This window comes from Mastigoproctus giganteus, chromosome 1 (assembly GCF_048544385.1).
Source record: "Mastigoproctus giganteus isolate SK-2022 chromosome 1, ASM4854438v1, whole genome shotgun sequence".
NCBI classification, from domain to species: Eukaryota; Metazoa; Arthropoda; class Arachnida; order Uropygi; family Thelyphonidae; genus Mastigoproctus; species Mastigoproctus giganteus.
Window position 1 is genome coordinate 79,538,584 of NC_143575.1, and position 24,379 is coordinate 79,562,962.

Consider the following 24,379-nt stretch of genomic DNA (forward strand, 5'->3'; position numbering starts at 1 on the left):
AAATGTGTCTGTAAATTACTTGTGTCCTGTGGTCCATTTGCAGTTTGCAGGACGAAAAACTCGAGTTTCCTTAAGAAAAAACCATGCTACTCAATCCCAAGACCGACTAACTCAGCCACGTTGTGAAAAATTCCCTTAAAAATTTCTCGCATCATTGACGGAATTCGAACTCGGGTCTTTTCCACCCAGTGTGGAGAGAATGGCTGTTTTACTAACTGTGCTACTCATGACGACACACGACTGAGAGCAAGGAGCAAGGATTGATATCCGAGAAATGGAGGCATCTATAATTTTCGACTTCTGTGTGGCAATTCCCGAAGATGCCAAAACGAGAGGCTTCACCCCATGACTAAATGAACAATGGGCTACTGGGTAATACAGAAAACTTCGTTCCAATGGCCAAAAGCTGATATTGTTTTGATGTAAATTCTTTAGTGATTAAATTCAAACCAAATTATATCAGATAAACGAGCGAACTCGGAATCTGAAATGATACATAACAGATATACGTGCCACGGAGGCATTTTAAAGCCGGCAGATATATAAATTTGATACGCTAATTAACAATGGTTATTGTGTGGGCGCGAGGGCAGTACAAACAGGCAAACAAAATTCCAGAATTCATGCAGTACCTTATGGCCTTAGTTTGTTATGCCAAACTGTAAATCCAAATGATATAGGTACATATCATTCTTCTCTTTCTTGGTGATTCCTTTCTACTTTTCTCTCTCTCTCTCTCTCTCTCTCTCTCTCTCACTCAGGGTAATTCCGAATTTTTTTTTTTTTTTTTTTGGCTGGTGCAGCATAAGCCGCAGGCTTCCTTCACCATATGGCTAATAATAATAATAATAATAATAATAATAATAATTTTGACTCCCATGGATTAATGGACGCCGAGTTTTACAATATTGTACAAGACTGAAACTTATAGTGCTGCTATCTGGTGTGGTTACATCTAAATACTATTTATTAATTGAATAGAAAGAAATGCTTGCCGAGTTGCTGGCTGTATATTGTTATTGCTGTTTGGTGTAAAAAAAAACAAAAAAAAAATGAGCTTTGATCCTTGATTACCGACATGATTGATGTTACCGACTCTATTTTTAGTAACAGAAATTAAAATTATAAACGACATATATAAGAAAGGATGCACTTCGAATTTAATTTACAGTATAAAGTGAAAAAAAAAAATTTTTTTTTTAAACATCTAGGGTTAATCGTATCGGTTTCTTTAGCAATTTCACCCAATTGGAATTAACCAAGAATATACAAAGTAGATAATTTTCAAGAAGTTGTGATTCACATTCGATGTCGCAGAAATTTCTTGCCATCATTTCCTGTAATGAGTAGGTCATGCTTATATCCCTTTATCGCCCTTGAAATAAGGGATATTTACTGATTTAATTTGCCAAGAATTAAGTACAATTTTTTGAAAGTTTTTTTTTTACAAAAGCTCAATTCTGTTGTGAACACTTCCATTAATTTTTTTAATGGAATAAGGCCGATTTACAATAAGGCCGTTTTGACCATTGGATAGTGAGAAAGAGAGGATATTAAAATACAGTGGTTATTATATGTTGAGAAGCCAATGTAGCAAACTTGATACAACTTTTTTTAGACTGTTTGGTACCAACATTTCCCATCCACACACCCAAGTTGCTATATAGTGTAGTAAACCAGCACTTTGCAACATTACCTACTGCACTGCACTGTGTGGCAATTTTCAAGAAGTTGATTTGCAGTCTGCTGATTGTCACTACCTACTGTGGGAACAGTAGGAAATAATCAAGCAAACTATAATAAGTAGTAATCAAGTAATTTAATTTTATTTTGATCCAATGGCCTCTTCATTCATCCAAGGGAAAGGCTATATCTCCTGTAGGGTTACTAGAAGTTTCATGATTTTAGGATCTATAGATTTAGCAATCCCTGGAACCCAATTTTATTATTATTATTATTATTATTATTATTAGCCATATGGTACAAGGAAGCCTGAGGCTTATGCTGCACCAGCCAAAAAAAAAAATTCCCGAGTTACCCCCTGTGTGTGTGTGTGAGTGAGAGAGAGAGAGAGAGAAGTAGAAGACATCACCAAGAAAGAGAAGAATGATGATATCCAGCTCAGGACCCTGGGTTTGCCAGCCCATACTCACCAGATGTGAGCCCCCGGGGTATTTTTGGAATGCATCCCAGAAAGGTGATATAAGAAATGCAAATTGCATATTCGAGACCGCCCTTTTTTCTAGTCAGTATATTGCACCTCATATTACAAGCTCTCATCAAATGGTTAATGATGACATATACTCTCTCTCTCTCTCTCTCAGGTATCTGGGAAATTTTTTTTCGCTGGTGCAGTATAAGCCTCAGGTTTCCTTGCACTATATGGCTAGTATTAATAATAATAATAATATTCTGTTACCACTGCTGTGAATGTGTGTGGCATAAATAGATTTTGGCAAATGTGACCTTGAACCATGGAACAAAATTTGCCTTCATAGTGAGTTTCCCTGGTTGTGCTACTTTCAAACATTTAATTTAACTTAGCAATTTAAATCTTGCTGGTTGCAAAAAATATGAGGGGAGAAGATAGCCACCTCACTCTATATATTTTAATAATATTTTATTTAATTTTGATAATTAATAGTAAGTTAATTAATTAACTAAACTTATTTGCTAATATAATAAGCTATAATAATTTTGTTTGTTTAATTATTAATTAAATAAGTGATCTCAATGACATCACATATATATAACCCCAGGGGCTCACATCTAGTGAGTATGGGTTTGGCGCACCCAGAGTTGTGAGTTGGATATCATCATTCTTCTCCTCTTTGGTGATTCCCTTCTACTTCTGACTCTCTCTCTCAGGGTAACTCAGAAAATTTTTTTTTTTGGCTGGTGCATCAAAAGCCTTAGGCTTCCTTGCACCATATGGCTAATAATAATATGAGTAGGAACAAGTGAATAAAGGAGGCACCCCCTGTGTGTGAGTTATTTATTTTAGCAGTGGAAGACTGATAATGTTACAGGAAAATTCATATCCACATACAGGTGCTTATGCTGACCTGTATGTGGATATCTGTGACTATTCCACTACCTTAAAGGTTAATGCAGATATTTTAGTATTATTAGTGGCAAATGATACAAGGAAGGAAGCTTATACAGAACGAGCCAAATTAAAAAAAAAAAAAAAAACATCACCCACATTATCTGACTATCTCTTTGTCCAGGCCTCTAAATTTATTCATATTATCCATTTTTTTCACATTATTCTGAAATCATCTTTTTTCAATTTATATTTATGCCTGTTCATGTGTGTGTTGTCTGAGCAACAAGAAGATTGGTATCAGCATTTAGCTGGAAATCCATTCAAAGCTTTAAACACCTGAATCAGATTTTGCAGGTGCCTAATTTCCAGATACTGGAATTTACAGAAGTGAAGCTTTTCTTAGAGTACACTTTTATTATCCTTACTAATCTCATAGCTCTTCTCTACACCCATTCCAACAGATTCATATCTTTCCTAAAACGGAGCTTCCAGATCTGTATTCTGTTCTCCAGATGTGGCCTAACCATTACTAACTGGATAATAACCTCCTTGATCCTGCTTGCAAAGTTCCTATATATCATTGACTCCATTGAGCTAGCCTAGCAGCCTGTCTTAACTACTCTTAGGATTTCAAATCAGATTGTATAATAATGTCGATGTCTTTTTTGTTCTCCACCATCTCGAATATGGTACCATGCAATTGGTATGTTATTCAGGACTTACTGCTATTCATATGCAGTACCTTTCATTTTTTTTTTTTTTATGTTAAACCTCAATTAACATTTCTCAGCCCATCTTCATAATTTCTTTAGGTCTTTTTGCAATACCATACCCATATTCTTGTCATTAACTACTCTGGCATCTTTGTATCATTGGCAAAATTAGATATTAAACTTGTATGCCATTAACAATATTGTTAATAAATATTGAAAACAATGAAGGGTTCAGCACTGGACCCTGAGACACTTACTAATAACATTAGGTCAAGAAGAGCAGTGCCCATTTATAATCACTCTCTGTCTTCTGCCACTTAAATGTCCCTTTATCTACAGCAACAACTTTCCCCTAATGCCATACCGCTACAATTTGTATGGCAGTCCCATATGGACCAGAAGTCAAAATTATTTTTTGGATCCATTATTATTATTATTATTATCATCCATATGATGCAAGGAAGCCTGAGGCTTATGCTGCACCAGGAAAAAAAAAGTTCCCGAGTAGCCCTGAGAGAGAGAGAGAGGGAGGGAGGGGGGAGAGAGAGTCAAAAGTAGAAGGGAATCACCAAGAAAGAGAAGAATAATGATATCCAGCTCAGGACCCTGGGTGTTCCAAGCCCATACTCACCAAATGTGAGCCCCCGGGGTTTCCTTTGTTACTGCATCATAGCTAATCAGATTGTTCAGACAAGATCTCTCCTTAACAAATCCATGCTGTGACTTCCTTGTAATTGCATTCTTGTCAATATGATCCTGAATTACAGAAGTAATGCAGAATTCTTGTCAATATGAAGTAATGCCTCATATTGACAAGAATTATCTGTTATTTTTATCTATTATGCAGGATAATCTATTATTTTCCCTGGAACTGAAGTCAGGTTTTCAGGTCTGTAATTACTCACTTCACCCTTTGATCCTTCTTGTGAATAGAAGTGACATTTACACATTTCAACTCTCTGTGGCCCCTTCTGGAACTCAAGGACCATCATAATTACGGCTAAAGATTTTTTACCTCTTTTGCTGCTGCTTTTTAATACATGTGCACAATTTTTTACATAACATTAGCATTAGTAGGGGCATATAATGCAAGAAAGCAAACTTATACAGCATCAGCCAAAAAAAAAAAAAAAAAACATGCTCCCATTTCACCCCTCCATTCGTTCCAAGTACCTGTCCAGCTCAGCCTTAAATTTATTTAGGCTATCAACTTCCACAAGAAGGGATGGAAGTCTGTTCCACCAACCAACCAACCACCCACTGGCTAAAGGAAGGTGAAACTTCCGCACATCTGTCCTGCATCTGTCTTTCCTCAATTTGAATTTATGCCCTCTCAAATGATTATTCTGAGCAAGAGGAAGAATTCCATCAGCATTGAGCATGCTCAAACCATTCAAGGCTTTATACTCCTCAATCAGATCACCTTGCAGGTGCCTAGTCTCCAGACACTGTAATTTGCAAAATTTAAGCCTTTCTTCGTAAGAACAACCCTTTGTTCCATTCACTAATCTTGTTGCCCTTCTCTGTACTCGTTCCAACAGCTCTACATCCTTAAAATGAGGTCTGCACTGCTCAGAAAACTTCATATCTGCCTGCACAATTACCCCCAGGTCCTTTTTTTGTTCTCTACCACTGTCAGTGTAGTACCACATAGTTGATACGTCACTCTGGGGTTGCTGCTTCCCATATGTAGTACTTTACATTTGTCAATGTTAAACTTCATTTGCTACCTCTCAGCCCATCTGCTCAACTTTTATGGATCCTGTTGCAGCAGCGTACTATCATTAGTGTCCTTAACAACCCTGCCAACCTTCGTATCATCTGAAAACGTGGACATTAAGCTTGATATACCATATCAATATCATTTATAAATACAGAAAACAACAATGGACCCAATACTGAGCCCTGAGGGACTCCACTAATAACATTAGTCCACGATGAGCAGTGTCCATTGATTACCACTCTCTGTCTTCTCCCCCTCAACCACCCCTTTATCCATAGCAGCAATTTGCCTCCAATGTCACACTGCTCCAATTTGTGTAGCAGTCTTCCATGTGCAACAGTATCAAAAGCCTTTCTAAAATCCAAGTATATAATATCAAAGCTATTCCCTGCATCCAGTTCTTTTGTGACTGCATCATAGTATCCAATCAAATTGGTCAGGCAAGACTTCCCCTTAACAAAACCATGCTGTGTCCGAGCTATAACTGAAGTCTTGTCTAAATGATCCTGCAGTGCTTCTTTAACCAGTGCCTCCATTAATTTTCCTGGAACAGAAGTTAAACTCATAGGTCTATAATTACTTGTGTCAGCCTTTGATCCTCCTTTGTGAATTGGGGTCACATTTGCACATTTCCAGTCTATGGGTACCTCCCCTGAGTCCAAGGAAGCTCTCATAATTATGGCTAAGGGTTTGCTTACTTCCTTTGCTGCCTCCTTTAATATAACTGGATAGATCCCATCCACCCCGGGTGCCTTTCTTGTGTTTATCTTCAACAATTTCTCCTTCACTTTCCTCTCAGTTATTACAAAATCATCCAGATCACTGCTAGAGTTTAACTCACCTCTGGCATTCCCCTCCCAGAATAACTCCTCATGGGTGAATGTAGATGCAAAATACTCATTTAGTTTGTTAGCCACCTGAGCAGGATCATCAACAGTTGAACCATTAATATCCAGTGGACCAATCTGATTCATCCCTTTCCTTCTAGAGTTTACAAAGGTAAAGAACTCTTTGTTATTGTTCTTTGCATCCTTTGCCAAGGATTTCTCATAATCTGCCTTTGCCTGCCTAATCTCCTTTGTGACTTGGTTACAGACCAGCTTATATCTATCATAGGCTTCCATGTCACCCATTAGTTTATATGTATTCCATGCATTTTCTTCTCTGCCACATGTCTCATTAGTTCATCTGACATCCATTTAGGCCTAAACCTTGAACAATATTTCTTAGTTGGTATGTAAAGCCTAGTAGCTTCCAAGATAATTTCTTTGAATGCTTCCCATTTTGAATTTGCTGTTGGTAACATCATCAGTTGGTCGTACCATATAGAATTTAAATACTGTCTCAGACCACTGTAGTCACCTTTACGAAAGCAAAAACCCTTCCCTGTACCCCTGATGATAGTTACCTCTTTGAGTAAATCCCACTTCAGCACACTGTGATCACTGCCACCTAGTGGTTCCTTTATCTGCAGATTCTTAATGCATGAAGAATCACTACTGATAATCAGATCAAGAGTATTACTCCCTCTAGTTGCCTCCCGAACATGCTGATGTTGAAAAGAATCATCCAATAAATCCACAGAATCCTTCCTAGTGTGTGAGTGGCCAACCCACAAATTCCAGTCAATATCTGGGAAATTAAAATCCCCCATTATAAGACTCTCTAATTTACTGGCCCACTCTATTTCCCTGTACAGTTTCTTATTATACTCATCAGAGTCATTAGGCCTACAACACACTCCTTTTCTCAATTTTGATCTCCCAGTGCTTATGTCACACCAAACTGACTCCACACTGCACTGTCCAGCGATGTCGACTGGCTTCACATCCTTGGATTTTATGTGTTTCTTAACTAATAGCATAACCCCTCCTCCCTTCCTATCCTGTCTATCCTTCCTGTACACATCGTACTCCCCAAATTTCAGTTCTGCATTATTATTATTATGAGCCATATGGTGCAAGGAAGCCCGAGGCTTATGCTGCACCAGCCAAAAAAAAATTTCTGAACTACCTCGAGAGAGAGAGAGAGAGAAAGAAAGAAAGAGAAATAAAAGGGAATCACCAAAGAAGAGAAGAATGATGATATTCAGCTCAGGACCCTGGGTGTGGCAACCCCCTACTCACCAGATGGTAGCCCCTGGGTAGATTCCTTATATCTGTGTGACACCACGCCTCTGTTATCCCAACAATATCTGCCTTTGATGTTTTGAGCAATACCTCAAATTCATTAAATTTATTTACCAAACTCCTAGCATTGGAGTGTCTGGAGTCTAGGCACCTGCAAGGTGATCTGATTCAGGTGTTTAAGGCTTTGAAAGGTTTGAAAAAATTCAATGCTGATGGGATTCTTCCTCTTGCTTGAACTGTGTACATGAGCGGTATAAATTCAATGAAAAACTAGACAAACTATTGGAGGGGATAGATAGGTGAAATTGGATTTTTTATTATTATTGTTTTTTTATAATTTATTTTTTTTAATTTTTTTATTTTTTATCTGATGCTGTATAAGCTGATGGGTTGAGAAGTGGCAACTGAAGTTTAACATTGACAAATGCAAAGTACTGCATATGGGTAGCAGTAACCCAAGAGAATGTACCAACTCTGTGGTACTACACTCAGGGAGGTGGAGAATGAAAAAGACCGGGGAGTTAATTGTGCAGTCAGATACGAAGTTCTGTGAGCAGTGCAGACAGGCTGCCAGAACAGGTCATGAATTTTTGTCAATGATATATAGGAATTTTGCTAGCAGAAACAAGGAGGCGATTATTCCTTTGTATAAGGCAGTGGTCAGGCCACACCTTGAGTACTGTATACAGGTCTGGAGGCCTCATTTTAGAAAGGATGTAGAGTTGCTAGAATGAGTACAGAGAAGGACAACAAGATTGGTGAGAGGAACAATGGGGTGCACTTAAGAAGAAAGACTTAAGTTCTGCAAGTTGCAGCATCTGGAGACTAGGCACCTGTGAGGTGATCTGATTGAGGTGTATAAGGCTTTGAATGGTTTGAGCAGGCTTAATGCTGATGGGATACTTCTGCTTGCCCAGACTAAGAACCTGAGGAGGCATAGATTCAAATTGAGGAAAGACAGTTGTAGAATAGATGTGCGGAAGTTTGCCTTTAGCCAATGAGTAGTTGATTGGTGGAACAGACTTCCATCTGTTATTGTGGAAGTTGATAGCTTAAATAAATTTAATTCTGATCTAGACAAACTTTGGAGTGACCGGATGGGTGAAATGGGAAGGGTTTTTTTTTTGGCTGATGCTGTATAAGCTTGCTTTCTTGCATCATATGCCTCAAGTAATGGTAAGCTTGTTTGTTGTATCATTTTGCCACTATTACTATTAATACTAATGATTCAAGCCCTCATGACAACTAAATATGGTAATGTTCTTTTATTTTCTCTATTTTGTGAACTCGGACCTTGTGTGGTCATCTGGAAATAGAAATAGAACTGCAATATATTATTATTAATATTGTAATATATTAACATCAGCCATCACATAACAAAGTTGCATGGTTGCAGAGAACAAAATCTAGTACAGTCTTCAACCTTTTATAATGAAGGCTGTGCTGGGATTTGTTCTTTTCAATCATGCAACTTTATAATGTCATAGTTAATTTTAATATGTATATGTATGTTACAAAACTTCATACATACAAGTATATACAGGGTGTCCGAAAAGTCTGGAACCCATGTGATTTACACTTCATATGCTTACTCTCATTTACAGTATGTATTCGATGTATCCACCCTGACTCCATGAATTTTCTCAGCTGGTGTACCATGTTTGTTTGGATTCTTCTCAGCATATTTGAATCGACAGCATCACAGGTCTTGTTAATTCTCTCCCTAAGACCACGGAGATCTTGGATTTTTACAGCTACACCTGTGCCTTCAGGAATCCCCAAAGTGCAAAGTCCAGTGGGTTAAGGTCATGTGATTGTGGTACCCACTCCACTGGTCTTCTCCTTCCAATCCATCGATGAGGAAACATGTCATCGAGCCAATAATGTGGCTCAGTGACATGTTTAAAGTGTAAATTCCATTGGTTCTAGAACTTTTGGAACCAATGGAATTTATTTGTATACCCTTCATTTGTACTCGTCTCTGAGAAAGTGAAATGGTCATGGAATTCATGAAACATCAGATTCAGGTGATTATTGATACTTTTCAGTTTATTTGTCAACATAGGCATCTGCATGTGGATATAGCTTCCCTATTAACAATATCAGTCTTCTATTGCTATAAACAACCCACATTTAGTTGAAAGTACCTCCTTTATTCTCTTATTAATTAAAAAAGTTCATTATTTCATTTATTTAATAACAATAATTTTTATATAATTTTTTTCCCTCTCCTCATGCAAAATATATGGTTATTTTTCCATATTCTGTATGTTGAAACCATTTAGTCCTTAAATTTGATGTACTAAAAATGGTAACTCTATGTTTGATTCCAAATATATTTTTGCCAGTCAGCTGCTAGATAATTCATTTGCTGCTTCTACTCTGTCAGTTGTAACTGTAGGGAGAGAAACTGCCAACACTATGGAAGTGGGAGAAACCTATGGGGAGGGGGAGAAACTGCTACCACAAGGCATACTGCATGTACCCCCTTCCCCTCCATAACTTTTACCTCATTTACATCAATGAATCATGATAGTCAAACTAATGGAACAACTTATCCACAGAAAAGAACTGAACCTCCCAAAAACTTCCTGATTTATTTCACAAATTCAAAGTTATCATTTGTTGAGCGACCCAATGGTTAGTAGTGTGTACTGAGGCAACTGTGCACGTGATCTCACTGGAAATGGATGGAATATTTATAGAACAGAAAGCAGTGCAACATTCATAGATGCAGGGAATGGGAGTTTTTCCACAAGGGACAAGGATTTATTTTGTAATGTACATCTAAATCATTTTTGCAATGTCAAGACAGCACATTCAATAATAAATATCCAGATAGGCTTGTTCCAAAGACTTGCATTTGTGCAATTAATGATGTTCTTTTACATTTAAGTAATTAAATTAGTTTTTAATAATCGGCAAAAATTCTACAAAATTAAAATAATAAAAATGTTTTTATTTTATTCATGCTGAGGGAAAATGGACCATAATCTGCCATGCTGGTCCAGTGTGGGTTGGCAGGTTGACCGTATTCAGCAGTCAGGGGCCTGAACCCCGGTCTACTCAAAGAGCGCGTGCTACTGCACTCCTGCTCCTGCCCACTCGGCTACGGAGGCCTCAGCATGAATTGTTGAGGAGGCTTCCATCCTGCAGTGGGTTGTAATGGCTGCACTTTACTTTTTTACTTTTATTTTATTAATTTTTGTCTTAGTGATTTATCATATGTTAGAATTAATATGTTGCTTTTTTAACCCTTGCATCTACATGTGGGAATGCACAAACACTAGTGGGAGTATCATGCACTTTTTACTGGAGCCCGCATTAGCTCTTGATGCCCCTGGAGGGGATAGTAGATACTGGGAAATGAAAAGGGCTCAGGATAGGGTGATATTGAGAAGTGGTTGTTACTTGCTTGGACCTGCCCTTGGCAGAACACTGATGATGATGGTAATCACATACTAAAAAGTGTGAATGCATGTTGCATGAGTTAGGGGAACACTCACAGCACAGTCTGTAACGTTTTTTTTTTTTTTATAATTCTGTATTTGCTTTTCATCGGTTGATATCATATTGATGGTTTGACTATTGATGATCCTACTCAAATAGCAAACAAACTGAATGAGTATTTTGCATCTACATTTACACATGAGGAGTTATTAAGGATTGAAAATACTAGAAGGTTATCAAATTGTAGCAGGGTGCTTAATTATTTTGTAATAACAGAGCAAAGTGGAGGAAAAATTGTTGAAGTTAAACATAAGAAAGGCACCTGGGTTGGATGGAATCTATCCAATTATATTAAAGGCAAATGAACTAAGCAAACCCTTAGCCATAATTATGAAAGCATCCTTGGACTCAGGGGAGATCCCCACAGACTGGAGATGTGCAAATGTATCCTCAATTCACAAAGGGGGATCGAAGAGTGACACAAGTAATTACAGACCAGTTTATTTAACCTCTGTTCCGGGTAAAATAATGAAGTCACAGGTTAAAGATGCATTGCAGGATCATCTAGACAAGACTGCAGCAATAATTCAGACACAGCATGGGTTTGTTAAGGGAAAGTCTTGTCTGACAAATTAGATTGGATATTATGATGTGGTTACAATTGAACTGGATGCAAAAAATAATTTTGATATCATGTACTTGGATTTCAGGAAAGCTTTTGACACTTTACACATGGAAGACTACTGTACAAATTGGAGCAGACTGGTATTAAGGGTAAGTTGCTACAATGGATAAAAGGATGGTTGAGTGGGAGAAGACAGAGGGTGGTAATCAGTGGGTGCTGCTTCATGGACTAATGTTAGTAGTGGAGTCCCACAGGGTTCGGTGTTGGGTCCACTGTTGTTTTGTCTATTTATCAATGATATTGATGAAGGTATATCAGGCTTAGTGTTGAAGTTTGCAGATGATACAAAAGTTGGTATGGTTGTTAATGACAGTAATGGCATTGTGCTACTGCAACAGGATCTAGAAAATTTGGGAAGATGGGCTGAGAAATGGCAACTGAAGTTTAACATTGACAAATGTAAAGTTGTTGTTATTTGGTTTTTAGGAGCATTAGTAACTAAGGCCATATTGCTCCGGGGATATGCGGTGGTCATTTCCTGACCTTTCCGCATCCTCCGTATTTGGTGGTCACAGGCTCAAACCCCAGTCTAATCAAGAAGCGTGTGCTACGCACTGTTGCTCCTGCCCACCTGGCTACGGAGGTGTCTCAAATGTAAAGTACTGCATATGGGAAGAAGTAAACTCCAGAGGAACGTACCAACTCTGTAGTACTACACTTAGGATGGTAGAAAATGAAAAAGACCTGGGAGTAATTGTGCAGTCAGATATGAAGTTTTCTGAACAATGCAGACAGGCTGCAAGAGCAGGTCATGGGGTTTTGTCAATGATATACAGGAATTTTGCTAGCAGGGAAAAGGATGTGATTGTCTCTCTGTATAAGGCAATGGTCAGGCCATGCCTTGAGTACTGTGTACAGGTCTGGAGGCCTCATTTTAGGAAGGATGTAGATTTGCTTGAGTGTGTACAGAGAAGGGCAACAAGATTGGCAAGGGGAATGAAGGTATCCTCTTACCAAGAGAGGCTTAAGTTCTGCAAATTGCAGCGGCTGGAGATTAGACACCTGCAAGGTGATCTGATTGATGTGTTTAAGGTCTTGAATGAGTTGAGCACCCTGAATTCTGATGGGATTCTTCCACTTGTTCAGATTATGAACCTGAGGGGGCATAAATTCAAACTGAGGAAAGACAGCTGTAGAATTGATGTGCGGAAATTTGCTTTAGCCAGCAGTGATTAATTTCTGGAACAAACTTCTATCTGTTATTGTGGAAGTTGATAGCTTAAATAGATTCAAGGCAGAATTAGACAGTCATTTGGAGTGAATGGATAGGTATAATGAGAAGAGTTTTTTTTTTTTTTTTGCTGATGCTGTATAAGCTTGCTTTCTTGCATAATATGCCTCTACTAATGCTAATTAGGTATTTTAAGTTAACTTATGTAAAGCTAACTTACAAGTAATTTATGACGACCACTTTTTGTATACCAAAATATTAGGCAACAAAAGAAAGCTATATTTTTAATCTGCCCTCCATGATAGTATAGTGATTTTGCAATGTCATTTGTTTGTAGAGGTCTGAGGTTGAGTCCTGTCTGTGACTGGTGGAATTTCTAATGTCTTCTTCAGTTGTAGTTAGTTGAGCTCAGGCAGAGGAAGCAACATTTTTCCCCATGAGTTATTCTTGGTTTTTCAGCCTGGATAATGTGCAAATTGGCCTGCAAACACACGTAATACACAACGGCACAATATGGGCTAAGTCGCTGATGTGCCTGAAACCCTACAACAAAACTAATTATCATGTATTAAGAATCTTCAAGTATAGGAACCACTAGGCAGCAGTGTATTGATATGGGATTTATTCAAAGAAATAACTGTTGTAAAGGGAAGGGATTTTGTTTTTGCAAAGGGCTCACATCTGGTGGGTATGGGCTTAGCATACCCAGGGTCCTGAGCTGGATATCATCATTCTTCTCTTTCTTGGTGATTCCCCCCCCCCCCCACTCTCTCTCTCTCTCAGAGTAACTTTGGAATATTTTTTGGCTGGTTCAGCTTAAGCCTCAGGCTTCCTTGCACCATATGCGGCCGTAGCCTAGTGGTCAGGCACGCGGGTGCATAAGTACACGTGCCTTGAGTGACCAGGGTTAAAGCCTCTGAATGCTGAATACGGTGCTGTTTCTTGTATTCTCTTTATCTTCTGAACTCCTCTGACCGTTTGGTCGTCCAGAGTATAAACAGAAAATTTATTTATTTATTATATGGCTGATAATAATAATAATAATAAAAAAAATAGTCTTAGACATTTTTACATTTTTTTCAGTGTTTCAGTGGAACTAGCTGATGTTTTAAACAAATACAAATCCCAAATGGGAAAATTAAGCTTTTATTATTAAGCTCTTAAGCTTTTATACTAGCAAAGCGATATTGTTCAAAGTTTTCATCAAACTGATGAACTTAATAGATGATTATATGTAAATTATATGTTGATCACAGAATCCTATAATAACTAAAGGATGGCCAAAACTCTGGGAGGGGCTTTCCATGAATATAACTGTCATGTTTGGGGATCAAATGAAAAAATGATTTTTGAAACTTGAAAATCTATTTATTGGGATTTTAATTACCTGTTAGTAAAATTATGTCATTAAGATAGAATCCATTTTGTAAAAAATATTTCTCTGCCCTGGTGAACACATTTTTCCTAACTTGGACCAATATTTGCATTAATGTTATAGAGAAATCTTTAGCTGCTAAGAGTATAAAGGAAAGTAGCAAGGAATCCATTGCTTCTGTTAATACTAGAAGGAAAGAGATGAACCATATTGGTCCATTTAATATGAGTGGTAACTATTAGTGAATGTATCCAAAAAATGAATAAATATCATCATCATCATAAACTTGGTCCTTCTTAGGTCTTTTAAGACCTGTTCTATTGTAGCTCTTGGAATGGGGTCTTGATCTCGCCATCATTGTTTTGATCGACCCACATCTCTCTCTCTCTCTTGCCTATAGGTGTGTAGTTAAAGGCTGATTTTGGGATCCGGTCTGGGTTCATTCTTTCTATGTGGCTGATCCATTTTTTCTGATACCATTTTATGTCATTTGCTATGTTATCTACTTTTAATTTCTCACGGATATCCAAATTTCTTTGGTGGTCTAGTCTTGTAAAGCTTAATAATGATCTTAAAAATCTCATTTGTCCTGCTTCTAGTTTGTGTGCATCTTTCTTATTTATGACCCAAGTCTCATAGCTGTAGAAGAGGGCTGATTTTGAAGTGACGTTGTGCAGTCGTAATTTTATTTCAGTTGTCATTTTATTATATTATATGTAGTTTATATTTTTGTAGTTTAGTGTGGATGTCTTTCCCTTCATTTGATATTAAATTTTCCAAATAGGTGAAGTCAGATATTTGTTCTATTATTTTATCAACAATAACAATTTTAACTCTTTGTATGTTTTTTCCACATAATCTCATTGATTTTGTTTTTGAGGTGGAGATTTTCATCTCGTACTTTTTTTTACCTGTTTTATTCAGTTCATTTGCTGCTATCTGTAGTTCATCTTCAGATTTTGCAATTAAAACTTGATCATCAGCATATAATATAGCGGTTTGTCATGTCTTTGAGCTATGTGTGCTGCCAAAGACCATTTTAGTTCTTTAGTTTTGATAAGAATGTCCTTTACTTGAGTTTGCTGCCTAACCCATGTGTTTCTCTTCTTATCTAACAGTCTGATTCTCAATATAATTCGTTCCATTCTTCGCTGTGTAGTTCTCAGCTTCTCTTCCATTCTTTTGGTGAGCGCCCAGGTTTCACTTCCATAAGTCATTGTGGGGAATATACATTGATTCATTATTTTACGTTTCAGACAAACTGGGATATTACTCTTCGGTATGTGACTATATTTCCTGAATGCTATCCATCCAAAATTTATTCTTCTCTTGACTTTCAACCATTTATCATTATTACAGCTAATAACTTGTGCCAGATAAGTATATGACTCCGTCTTTTCAATTACTGCTCCTTCAATCATTATTTCCCTTTCTGTGGCATACTTGTTCATCATTACTTTGTTTTAACCATATTCATCTTTAGTCCAAAATCCTTGCTAACTGTGCATAACATTAAGATTTTCCTCTAATTCTTTGGGATCATGACTTATGACCACAGTGTCATCTGCAAATCGTAAATGATTTAGGTACTCTCCATTCACATTGACTCCTTTCTGCAACCAGTCTAATCTTCTGAAAGCTTCCTTAAGGGCAGCAGTAAACAGCTTTGGAGATATTGTGTCTCCTTGTCGAACTCCTTTTTCAATTTTAAATTTGCTACTGTCTTTGTCTAGTCTAATAAAGGAGGTAGCATTCTCATATATTTTCTTCAAAATCATAATATGTGGGGTATCTATGCCTTGTCTTTCCAGTACCCGAAACATTGCCTTATGCTATATGGAGTCAAATGCCTTTTCATAATCCACAAATGCCAGGCATAATGGTGTTTTATGTTCATTTGCTTTCTCCATTAGCTGTGATATTACGTGAAGGTGATCCATAGTTGAGAATCCTGTCCTAAAACCAGCTTGCTCTTTCGGTTGATTCTCATCAAGTATTCTTTCTAATCTGTTAGTAATGACCCTTGTGAACAACTTGTAGATGTGGGATGACAAGTTAATTGGTCTATAATTTTTCCAATTTCTGATTTATCTCCTTTCTTATGCAGCAAAACTATGATTGCATTATTCCACTGCTTAGGCGTCACACCTTTTCTAATGCACTTTGTGAAGAGCCTTGCCAGTTTTTGTGTTATGTCTCTTCCTCCCAATTTTAACAACTCTACAGTAACTTCATCTTCCCCGGGGTTTTCTGATCCTTCATTTTCTTCAATGCATGTTCTACCTCATCAGGAAGAATATCGGGTATGTCATATGTATTGCTAATTTGCAATCCATCTTCCCCACTGCTGGCATCATTCTCTCGCTCCTTGTATAATTCTCTATAGTAGTCTTCTGCAATTTGAATTATGCATTCTCTGCTGTTATAAGTACACCATCGCTATTCTTCAGTTTCAGTATCATTTGTCTTTCTGCTGATTTAAGACCTTTGTTTTCCCTTAATGCTTGTTCTACTTTTCTTGTGCTAAATCTTCTTATGTACTCTCTGAGTCGCTTTCTAATGGAGTTGCATAACTCAGTATACTCAATTTTTTCCTTGTCAGTGTTTATCTTGCTCTTCATTTTTCGCCTTCGGTTCATCATACAAGTGTTTCTTGACTAATTTTTTTTTCTTTGGATTTCTTTTCCCAATCCATCTTCAGTGTTAAATCTTGTTAAAACAGAGCAATATTGCCTTATTTGCTAAATGGTAATATTCCTTGTCGATATCTTTGTCCTGAGCAGTCTGCAGAAGCTCAAATTTGTTCTTAAGTTCCAGTACATACTGCTTTTTCTCCTCTTCTGTTATCTCAAAGACCTTTGTATTATTTACTCGAGTCAGTTTTTTCCTTTCCTTTCCTACATCTATATCAATTGTACATCTTACCATTCTGTGATCACTTCCAACATTTACCTTATTCAGGATGGTAACATCATTCACAATATATCTTCTGTTAGTGAGGATGAAGTCGATTTCATGAGTTGTTAATAAATTTGGACTCTTCCATGTCCACTTTCTGTTCACCCTTTTCTTGAAAAAAGTGTTCATTACTGACAATCCTTGAGATTCTGCAAATTCCACAAGTCTTTCACCTCTTTTATTTCTTTCACCAATTCCAAAATTTCCTATAGTTCCCCTTTCTGTGCTGTTTTGTCTTTTTCCAACCTTAGCATTGAAGTCCCCTATAATAATAGTGTAGTGGGTTTTATGCTTATCTAGAAGACTCAATTTCGGTGTACATTTCTTCAACCTCTTTATCATCATGGCTTGATGTTGGTGCATAAATCATTATAACCTTTAGCTTGTACCTCTTAGAAATCTTGAGTATTAGTCTTAACACCCTTGGTGATGTACTTTTGAATTCCAAAATGTTGTTTTTTAAATCTTAATGGACCAGAATTGGTGTACAGCAGATTTCCACTTAATAAACTTATAAGTGATTGATTTCTTCTTCATGTTTCAGCCAAACCGATGATATTCCAATTCACATTTTCTAATTCCTTTTCCAGCTCTAATATCCTGTCTTCACCGATGAGTGATCGTACGTTGTAACAGGCCAAGTTCAGTTTCCGTGCATGGCAGCCTGGTCGTACCCAGAGATTCTTAGCACCCTCTGCTTCCACTCTGATCCTCTGGCTGCCGTAAGAGGGGGAATGAAAGCCGTTGGGGACTGAGGGCCATTTGTTTTGTTGTGCTGTCATATGCTGGAGGGTTTGGTCTTTTCCTCTTCACGCTGACCAGGTGTCGTGAAGTGAACCACTCTACACGTTCATTGCCACCTCGAGCCCGTGACCACCAAATACGGAGAATGCGGAAAGGTCAGGGAATGACCACCGCATATCCCCAGAGCAATATTGTCTTAGTTGGTAATGCTCCTAACAACCGTAACATCTGGTGAGCTCCTAACATCTGGTGAGTATGGGCTTGGCACACCCAGGGTCCTGAGCTGGATATCATCATTCTTCTCTTTCTTGGTGATTCCCCCCTCTCCCTCTCTCTCTCTCTCTCTCAGGATAACTCGGAAATTTTTTTTTTTTTTTTTTGGCTGGTGCAGCATAAGCCTTAGGCTTCCTTGCACCATATAGCTAATAATAATAATAATATAGTTTGGATTTTATTTCTGTTGTTCAACTGTAGTCCGTTGTTAATTGTTTGTTTCCATTTTTTAATAATTTTATTGATGTAGGTATTAAATAAATTTGGTGATAGTCCACATCCTTGTTTGACTCCTTTATCGGTGTTAATTGGATCTGATAGTTGGCCATTAGAATATTTTATACAGACTTTTGAGTTTTTATATAGGCTTTGCATCGCTTTCCGGAGTTGGGTTGGGATATTTTCTTCCTGTAGAATTGCCAAAATTTTTCCTGGTTTACATTGTCATATGCATTTTCATATTACCTCAGATGCTCACATCTGGTGAGTATGGGCTTGGCACACCCACGGTCTTGAACTGGATATCATCATTCTTCTCTTTCTTGGTGATTCCCTTCTCTCTCTCTCTCTCTCTCTCTCAGGGTAATTCAGAAATTTTTTTTGGCTAGTGCAGCATAAGCCTCAAGCTTCCTTGCACCATATGCTTTATATTAATAATAATAATAATAATCAATAAACAGCAGAAATGTTGATAGACTGAATTTTCTTCTTTTCTCCAAAGTATGTTGTAATGAGAAAATGGCATCTATTGTGCTTCTCCCTTTTCTGAACCCACATTGTTCTTCTTCTAAGAATTGTTCACTGTATTTATTAAGTTTATTCTTTAGTATATTAGAGTATAGCTTTGAAGCAGTTGATAGCAGTGTTATCCCTCTGTAGTTGTTACGGTTATTTCTGGAGCCTTTTTTGTGTAAATTGATTACTACTCCTGTTTCCCAATATTTGGGTATCTGTTGCTTATGCCATATGATTGTTAAATAATTTTAGTAGTGCATTTTTTAGTAAGGTGCCACCATATTTAAATAGTTCTACATTCAAATTGTCTATGCCTGGGCTTTTTCCGTTTTTTCATTTTTGTAATTTTAACTCTAGTTCTTCCATTGTTATATTTTCTTCATCTTCAGTTACCACAGATTCATCTTCCAATTCCCTAGTGTCAAGGTAATACCATAGTTTGGAATAGTGTTGCTTCTGTCCTGTTTGAGAGATGGAGTTGGTTTTTATTTGATCATTTGTATCTAGTTGTAATTTCTTAAAAATTTTAAAACCTCTTCTCTGTGGGCCCATGATATCACGTTCTAAAGATTTAACAAATTTATCCCAGTCATCTCGTTGGATTCTTCTGGTTAGTTTTCTGACTTCTTCTCTAAGCTTTTTATATTTTATGTGTAAATGTAGGTCTTTAGTTTGTAGGAACAGTTTATAGGTTTTTTTTTCTCATTGATTATTTGTTTCAATTCTTCATTCCAAGTTCTTGGCCAGTTTTTATTTTTTATAGGTTTATATTCAAGACTTTCTTCAGCAGCTCCTAGAATTGATTTTTTCATGTTTCACCAGATTTCTTCAACATTATCACTTTCATCCGATTTGAGTTTATCTTTCAATTGACTTTCATACAGGAATTTAGTGCTTTCATCTTCAAAGAAATGTATTTTTAATTTCTTAGTAGTTTTTGTTGGTATTTTCTTCTTTTTATTAAGATAATTTCTTTTTATTTTGAAAGTGCTTTCTACTAGGCAGTGATCACTGTCAATTTCACTGCCTCTGAATACTCTAGTGTCTCTAATTTTGTCATTTAAATTTTCATTAATGATAATATAGTCTATTATAGACTTTGTGTTTCATGCTTCTCATGTGAATTTATGGATATTCTTGTGTCTGAAAAAAGTATTTGTAATTTTTAGTTTATTAAAAATGCAGAAGTCTATCAAGCATCTTGCATTATTGTTGACCATGAGTTTGCCTTCTGATCCTCTACATTTGTCTACTGATTGAGCAACAACTCTTGCATTAAAATCTCTTGCTAGTATAAGGTATTCGTTTTTGTTAGTTTGGTCTATGATCTCTTGTAATTCGTCATAAAATTCTACGGTTTCATCGGCGCCTACGTAGCCAGGTGGGAAGGAGCAGCAGTGCGTAGCACACGCTTCTTGATTAGACCGGGGTTCGAGCCCGTCACCACCAAATACGGAGGATGCGGAAAGGTCATTCAGGGAATGACCACCGCATATCCCGGAGCAATATGGCCTTAGTTGCTAATGCTCCTAAAAACCAAATAACAACAACAACAACATCTACGGTTTCATCAATGTTGCCTTTAGCATTAGTAGAGGCATATGATGCAAGAAAGCAAGCTTATGCAGCATCAGCCAAAAAAAAAAACCCTCCCATTTCACCCCTCCATTCGTTCCAAATGCCTGTCCAGCTCAGCCTTAAATTTATTTAGGATTTCAACTTCTACAACAAAAGATGGAAGTCTGTTCCACCAATCAATTACTTGCTGGCTGAAGACAAATTTCCGCACATTTATATGCTGCATGCCTTCTTCATAGGTAACTTCATAATGATATGGCCCCTCCGAAGCCAGGTGGGCAGGAGCAGCAGTGCATAGCACACGCTTCTTGGTTAGACCGGGGTTCGAGCCCGTGACCACCAAATACGGAGTATGTGGAAAGGTCAGGGAATGACCACCGCCATATCCCCAGAGCAATATGGCCTTAGTTGCTGATTCTCATAAAGACCAAAAAAAAAAACCATAATGATATATTCAGGCTTACCAAGTGAAATGTGGGCATCATCGGGAGTTGCTGTTATAATAAAGAAAGAATAGGAAAACCAAATATTAGACTACTGTTGGATATCACCCAGAATATTGAAATTAAAACTAAAAATTCTATCTGATGAATAAATATTTTGAATATAAATTTACAGACAAAGTTTTTGGAGATGGGGATTCCAGTCTGTCTAATACTGACTGGGAGTTAAATGATTTTATGATAACTGAAATGAAATTGAACAGAAATTGTTTTGGCTAAAAGTAAACAAGACACTTGGGATTGATGGAATATATCAGGTTACATTAAAAGAATCATAGTACTTAGGGTTCAGGAGCTTCTGTGATTCCCCACAACTCCGATGTCAGTTTCCTTGTGTTGAATACAGTATCATGTAAAGGTCACATAGTATGGTTTATGTAATGTAGGGTGACGTTCATCTGACCTCTTAGCCTTGGGGGGGCCCATGGAAAACCACTAATCCCTAATATCTGTACCAGGTGCAGGGAGCCGGGCCAGGGACTAGGGATTAGATTATCTGGCTGGGCAAACCCTGACTTCTCCTGAGCTTACCAGGGAAGGCCCTAAAAAAAAACTGTTTTTGTTGGAAAGGCTAAAAATGACAGTTCAGGCTTTAGAGGATAGGTGGAGGTGAAGAGGGTGGACGATAGGAAGGCTACATTATTATAGCCAACTGTTATAATAATGACAGCATCTAATATGTTGAGTGAAAAATCTATGAATTCACACTTGTACATACATAATATATGATATGGATATTAACAATTAGTTATGTCTGTTAACAGTTCAAGTCTGAGCACAGTCCTATTCATTTTTGCTTCCACTTGATTATAGAATCCCAAAATGAATTCAGAAATATCATTGGTAAATATGCAAATTATACTAGTATTGAAGGTTCTAAATGTAGGGTTTTCATTAGAGTCTCAATGTTACAGAGTCAATAAACAAATTGTTCCATTTAAAATGTGGAGTTTTTAAAAGTGTTTTCTTAATTTTAAATTTAAATATAATTTTAATGATAGCATCGTTAACATTCATGGAAAGTTCTTGCCAATTGGAGGTGTCCAAATGTCTCTTCTCTTCAAAAAGATGGTTGAAAGGGTGCAAAGGTAAGAGCCCTAAGGCAATAACATGAATTTGTTAATAGAGGTTTGTGCCTGAGCAGTCTGATTAGCTGTAAGCTCACAAAGGAACTGAATGCAAATAATAATTTTACATAATGTACATAGGTTTTGGTAATGCTTTTGGTATTGTTGCATGTGAACAATTGTATAAGTAAGAGCAATGTGGCATTAGGGGCAAGTTATTACTGTTAACAATTGAATCACTGATGCTCCTGAACCCTAAGTACTATGCTTCTTTTAATATAACTTTCTCATTTAGGTTGCAGTGATAGGAGACAGTGAATAGTTATGCATGGCTTTTTATGGATTAATTTAATTTATTTTTATTTTATTTTTTTTTTGTTGTTGATTTCTGGAATAAATTGGGTAGTTGATTAGCGCTGATATCTTGGGGAAATTCAGGCGTACCAAGTGAAATGTGGGCATCATCGGGAGTTGCTGTTATAATAAAGAAAGAATAGGAAAACAAAATATTAGACTACTGTTGGATATCACCCAGAATATTGAAATTAAGATTAAAAATTCTATTTGATGAATAAATATTTTGAATATAAATTTACAGACAAAGTTTTTGGAGATGGGGATACCAGTCTGTCTAATACTGACTGGTATGAAGTTCTCTAAACAGTGCAGACAGGCTGCAAGAACAGCTCATAGTTCTGTCATTAATATACAGAAACTTGTCCAGCAGGGACAAAGAGGTGATTACTCTATTGTATAAAGAAAATCAGGTATCTCGAGTACTTGGAAACCTCATTTTATGAAGGATATTGATCTGTTATGAGGAAGGAACATAGACCTGTTGGAATGGGTTCAGAGTAGAGCATCAGTAGTTGGGGAAATAAAAGATATTCTTACTAAGACTAGTGTTTCTGTAAATTGCAGCATCTGAAAATTAGGCATCCATGTGATATCTAATTTAAGTGTTTAAAGCTTTAAAAAGTGTTGGGTAAACTAAATGTGATGGCATCTTTGCTCTTTCTCAAATTAAACTCTTGGGGGAGGCATAAATTGAAAAACGATGGGTGCAGAATAGATGTGTAGGAACTTTTTTTTTTCAGCAAAAGAGTCATTTATTGTTGTGGAAGTAAGTAGTTTGAATGAATTGTTGTTGAATGTTGTGGAAATAGTTGTTGAATGAATCTATTAGAAAAATTTTTAGAAGGAATAGGCAGATAAAGTGGGTAAGAGGGTTTTTTGCTACATCCTTTTGCCAATACTAATACTAACCAAACAAAACCCAACTGAATTCAACTCAACTGTTATAATAATTTGTTCTGTATATAATAGATCCTGTTAAACAAATGGCTGAATCAGGTGTTATAACTGGTGAAGAGCTTAGCCAGCAAGGCCAGGTTGAAGAAGAAGTCTCTGTGGCACATAATGGGTCTCCTAGTGAGAATACTTTTGTTTCATCATTTAAAGTTCCGCATTTGCTTGATCCAAGAATCTTACTTTGTTTAACTACCCCAGGAGGAACTCCACAATTTGTTGGAGAAAATGTAGCAGAAAAAGTGCATGGAGAGGAGCCATCCGAGGTAAGTATTGTTACTATTTAAATAAATATATTTGTGTATTTATTTATTTTTATGGTTTTATGTCAAGGGTACAACATACTAAAAGCATTTATTTATATATATATATATTGTGAGGAAGGTTATAGTATTATAATTGTATTATGATATATACCTAGACGGATCTATGGAAAACGCATAGTATATATACAGAAGGAAAATATATACAAAAGTAAAATATACATGTCTTATCATTGCACACCCCTTATCGCTGTTTTACTTTCAATTTGGGTGGTTGATCTCAGATGAAGTCACCCGAATTGTGGGTATGCAACAATAAGACACGTATATTTTCCTTCTGTATATATAATATGTGTTTTCCATAGATCCGTCTAGGTACATATCATAATATGATTATAATACTATAACCTTCCTCGCAATATATTAATACAATACACAACACATTATGGATGTAGTGTATCCATTGCCACCGCAATAGCACTAGCCAAAAAATACAGTATATTAATTCAGTACATTAAAGTCAGTGTTTTAATGGTTTATATATATATATTTGTTTTTATATTTAGAAAAAAAAAATGGTACAAATTACACTCTTACAGTAGTAATTTTATATATATATATATATATATATATTATGTGAGGTAAAAGTTAGGCA

At 36.8% G+C, this 24,379-nt stretch overlaps 1 protein-coding gene across 1 annotated transcript in view; it reads left to right on the forward strand.

Moving 5' to 3' along the window:
- The first annotated feature begins 23,493 nt into the window (after nt 1–23,493).
- The window catches only part of LOC150090918 (uncharacterized), a 34,135-nt gene continuing 33,249 nt past the window's right edge, over nt 23,494–24,379 (forward strand). Inside the window, exon 1 of the mRNA XM_090377509.1 lies at nt 23,494–23,727. Within this exon, the coding sequence (XP_090233635.1) occupies nt 23,494–23,727 (234 nt within the window). The remainder of the gene's footprint in view (nt 23,728–24,379) is intronic.